This window comes from Rhinopithecus bieti, unplaced genomic scaffold (genome assembly GCF_001698545.2).
Source record: "Rhinopithecus bieti isolate Rb0 unplaced genomic scaffold, ASM169854v2 scaffold_648, whole genome shotgun sequence".
In the NCBI taxonomy this organism is placed as follows: domain Eukaryota; kingdom Metazoa; phylum Chordata; class Mammalia; order Primates; family Cercopithecidae; genus Rhinopithecus; species Rhinopithecus bieti.
The window spans coordinates 308,317-313,678 of NW_016803107.1; the positions used below are offsets into that span (position 1 = coordinate 308,317).

Sequence of the window (5,362 nt, forward strand, 5' to 3'; positions counted from 1 at the left end):
GTGGTAGACTAATTCTATATATTTTCACAGTCATGTACCAAGATCAATAACCTAAGATTCAGGCCTCTCCTAAGTGCTGTTACTACAGCATGCATCTGTGGTTTGTGTGAGTACATGACCATTGACCACAATCATGACAGTAGATTGTAACACATTCCACTTAATTGAAGCAAAAATCTCAAAAGCCGAGGATTTCAAAAAAAGTGGGTATCAAAGCACTTTCTTTCTAGCTAGAAAATTATTCAGAAGTATATCAGGGAATAAGGATAGAAAAATAACATAAAGGTTTTAAATGAATCCTGTGATGAACCTGTTTAAATATTTTCCATTGTTTTCTTTACATAGGAAAATATTTATTATGCTATTTCTTGACACCTAAGATTGAGCTATATTTAATTTAACCAACTATTGAACTTAAATATATTCAGCAAATACAATTAAAAATTTTTGTCTATTGTGCATCTTACTTTAGGCTTTGGAGCAGATAAGCTGGTGACCTATCTGTGATGTTTCTGCTCCACACCTCAGAAGTTGAAGTCTCCACATTCCTGTTGATTGGGATACCAGGACTTGAGCATGCACACATTTGGATCTCTATCCCCATCTGCCTTATGTACCTCATGGCCATCCTGGGCAACTGCACCATCCTATTTGTTATCAGAAGAGAGCATTCCCTGCAAGAGCCCAGGTACTATTTCCCCTCCATGCTGGCCCTGTCCGACCTGGGCCTGTCTTTCTCCTCCCTACCCACTATGCTGAGAATCTTCTTATTCAACAACATGGGGGATTTCTGCTGATGCATGCATTGCCCAGGAATTCTTCATCCATGAATTCACAGACATGGAGTCTTCAGTCCTCCTAATCATGTCCTTTGATTGCTTCATAGCCATTTGCAACCCCCTAAGATATAGCTCTATTCTCACCAGCGTCAGGGTTTTGCAAATTGAACTGGTGTTTGCTATTAAAAGCGTCAGATGAACTGGTGTTTGCTATTAAAAGCATTCTCCTAGTGCTACCCCTTCCTTTTACTTTAAAGAGACTCAGATACTGTAATAAACACCTTTTATCCCACCCCTACTGCCTTCACCAGGATGTAATGAAGCTGGCCTGCTCTGACAATAGGGTTAACTTTAACTATGGTTTGTTCGTTGCGCTCTGCATGATGTCAGACAGTGTTTTTATTGCTATTTCCTATGTGTTCATCCTGAAGACTGTGTTGGGAATTGCATCCCATGGGGATGCAATTAACACCTGTGTGTCTCATATCTGTGCTCTACTCATCTTCTATGTGCCCATCATCACCTTGGCTACCATGCATCGCTTTTCTAAGCATAAATCCCCTTTAGCTACGATTCTGAGAGCAGATGCATTCTTGCTGGTACCACCCTTGATGAATCCTATTGTGTATTATGTAAAAACTTGGCAGATTAGGGTAAAGGTCCTGGAAAAATTGGCTCTGAAGCCTAAATGGTGGGGCAAAGGTGGAAATTCTATTTTTTTCACAATACATTTTCTTAGGAGAAGGAAAGTATTTCATTCAAATAGGAAATGGTTCTATTTACTTCATAGCTTTACAATTAGATGTATTAATTAAGTGGTCCATCAGCTAATCCCTAATGAACATCTAATATACCACAGCTTTTCTACTTTTGATAAAGAAGAGGCTTATATTTCATAAACATGTTATGAATCATCTTGTTATTCTTTGGGTGATTGATAACATCAATTCTCAGACACAAGAAGGAAGAGCAAAACTCTTGCAAATCTTCTAATGAGAAGTTAGGAAAAGTAGCCCTGAACTATGACTGGGAGAGCCCTACAAAATTCTGGTACTATTTAACATCTTGATATTTACCTCCTTTTATTTTATTTTCATTGTGATTTACATTAAACTCTTTATAAAGTGTCTGAATTTGTCTAAGTATGTTCTTTACTTTGCTATTCAAAGTGTGGTCTGCTGACTGGCAGTAACAGCATTACCTAGAAAGTTGTTAAAATTGCTGCAGAATCTCATGTCCTGCTGCAAGCCTGTTGAGCTGAAATCTGCATTGTAGCAAGATCTCAGGTGACTGGCATGTAGGTCAGTGTTTAAGGAACTTTTCTCGGGTGATGTGAAAGGGAAACACAGAGACTATGTCATTTGGTGAAGCAAATTTTGGTAGAAGTCAATTTGGGGAGGAAGTTAGAGAAGGGCCATGGCACTTGACCATGTTTATAGTAAATATAAGAGGTTGAAACTTTGATGCTCAATGGTTGCAGGCCCATATGTATTTCCACCATGATGCATATATATCTCTCATTAACTATATAGTAAATTTCCACAGGACAAGAGCTACGAATTATTCAACTTTAACTCTCTTGACAACAAAGTACTCTGTTGATGGTATGTGCTTGATAGATCTATTAATATATCAATTTGAAGTAAAAAAAATAGTCTAAAGAAAAAGAGGTAGCATCCTGAAGCCAGGTCCCTCAGGTTTTTCTGGGGTAAAAATTCTAGGGTGCATCAGAGCAGTCATCATCTAGGTTCAACACAGCACTCTCTCCTTTGCATGCCTCACAGTTAGAAGTTAACATTAGAGATACATAAGGAGGTTCATGAGATGTGGATTCTTCCCTTTGATGCTGCCTTCTGAATTGAGGGGAGCTCCGTGTTACTGTTCATCAATAATGACAGCACAGAATCTGCACCACTGTGGCCAACCAGACACCCAATTAACAATAACTTTAATACCTGAGCCTCCCTACTCTCACCTCTCACTTTATGACATTGTGAATGGAGCCAGACCAAAGGGCTCCAATGATTTCCTAATGAGAAAGGGTCAACAAGGAAACTTTAGGAGTCACTAGGACTGTGCGATCCTTATTTAGTACATCAGGGTCCAGGATCACTCCTAAAGAATAAGATATAGTATAACTCCAGGTTGAGAATTTAGGAATTTAGAAGCTAACTCACAGAAGGAGAAGTAAATAAACCTCATCAGAGTTACGTGTCCTCTAAACTCTTTACTGTGATAGCTCAGTCCTGCCAGGGAGGAGATCAAATGAATGGAAAAACTAGGGACTCAGTCAGGAACAGGTTCTCTGGTTTCAGCTCTGCCATTTCCTGGCTTTGCGGTATTGAGAAAATTACTTCCTAAGTATTATGATATATTTCATATGTACTTTTAAATTAAGAACATAATTATTTCTCCATACATTCCAGGGATTAATTAAGTTAATGTGTTTGAAAGCTCTAAGATCTCAATATGGTCTTCAGACAGGTTTGTTTGGAGATGACAGTGTTTGGATGATTTTGTATATATATACACATACACATAAATTATCTTAAGTATGGAAAGACATGGAAATAGTAGACCTATATTCCCCCATTGAAACATTCAAACATTCAGTAGGCAACCCCCGAGAAGTCATTAGCCTCTTAGTTAATAAAGATCCCACTACTAACAGTGTGACTATGTACTTGTTTTATAAATTTATAGTATTTCCTTGGCTCCTCTAGACATTTGAGCTTATGATCCCTATTATGAATTCTCAATATCCCCCTCCCCCACTTTCTCTCTCTTCCTCTCTCTTTTTGACACACACACACACACACATATAAACATACACACACACACACACACAGAATAACATTCTGGTTGCTATCCTGGAGAGCTTTGTTTAACAGGTAGATCAACCCAGAGATTTAGCTTTTGCAAGGCTTTTCCCGATCTGCAGTTTTATCCACCTTCTGTGTATCACTGTCACACTTTGTAACTATACTTGCTAATACTTTCTCCCCTCTGTGTGCTGTTAAGAAATTTTTTTCCCCTTAACTTATCAGCCAAGTTAATGTGATTTGCAGAGGGAGAATAGGACCCTAGACTGGCCAGGGGTATTAATAACAACCACTATATAGTTGAAGGTTTTGACAGAATTGGTGTGGATTTGGCCAGTGTATAGGAGACAGTAGGAAAAAGGAGAGAGCAACTGAGGCTCTGCTGTGAAAGAGAGACAGTTTTCTACTACCCTGATTTAGCAGAGTAATAAACACATGGAGGCAGCTAGAGGAGTTGGGTTTCAGTTCAACACCCACCACTGACTTATAAAGGGCCATTCAAAGGTGCTTTCCACAGGCCAAAGTTGCAGCTTTCTGTCTATAAAATGAGGTGGAGTTGGGAGAAGATTAAAGAAACTTCCAGCTGTAAAGATCTTTATTCTGATTAATCATGCATATAAAGTTTAAGTACTTTTTTTATTAGTTCTACATCGTTTATTGAATATCTCTATGTTCCTACATTATGATACAGACATTTTACTGTAAGATAAGAACTGCTTTATTTATGATAGGAACAAAAGACATACATTTATAAAATACATATAAATATATTTAACTTAAGCAAATAATTTTATTGGAAAATGGAAAAAACCATTAATGAAACACTTTATCATATACTCTTGCATGTGAAAACTTATCACTAATGTTTATTTTCTTACATTTAACCTGTAGATATAATTTAACACCTCCTAGAAATCCAAAGCTTTCATTTGTTTTGTGAGATGGGGTTTGTTTTACATCTCACATTAAGTAAATCACACTATAAAGCTATAATAAATAAGTGATATGTTGTCATTCATAAAAAGAGCCTCAAAGCAAAATGTATACACCTACACAACCTAATGACCAGCAAGTATTATAATACATGCTGTGGTGGTGAGCACCTGAGATTTTTTGATTGGTATACAGTAAAAGTGAACTAAGAGTGTTAGTACACTGTGTATACTTATATATACACACAGATGTACATTGCATATTATATATATATACACAATATTATATATACATATAATTTATAATATGATATGCATAGTATTTTGTTTCAGTGGGAAAAGGAATGTATTTAACAGGTAATTCTGCCATTAGTAAATACCCACCTTGATTAATAAAAATTTAAACTTCTTTTTTTTTTCTTTTTTTTTATTATTATACTTTAAGTTCTAGGGTACATGTGCATAATGTGCAGGTTTATTACATATGTATACTTGTGCCATGTTGGTGTGCTGCACCCATCAACCCGTCAGCACCCATCAACTCGTCATTTACATCAGGTATAACTCCCAATGCAATCCCTCCTCCTTCCCCCCTCCCCTCTCCCCATGATAGGCCCTGGTGTGTGATATTCCCCTTCCCGAGTCCAAGTGATCTCACTGTTCAATTTCCACCTATGAGTGAGAATATGCAGTGTTTGGTTTTGTGTTCTTGGGATAGATTGCTGAGAATGATGGTTTCCAGCTGCATCCATGTCCCTACAAAGGACACAAACTCATCCTTTCTTATGGCTGCATAGTATTCCATGGTGTATATGTGCCACATTTTCTT

At 37.4% G+C, this 5,362-nt stretch overlaps 1 protein-coding gene across 1 annotated transcript; it reads left to right on the plus strand.

Moving 5' to 3' along the window:
* Positions 1-506: 506 nt before the first annotated feature.
* On the plus strand, positions 507-1,594 carry LOC108544122 (olfactory receptor 51A7-like). The gene is given in 3 exon segments (XM_017895117.1): positions 507-782; positions 784-935; positions 967-1,594. Coding segments are annotated over 3 exon segments (1,056 nt in total).
* Positions 1,595-5,362: the final 3,768 nt, after the last annotated feature.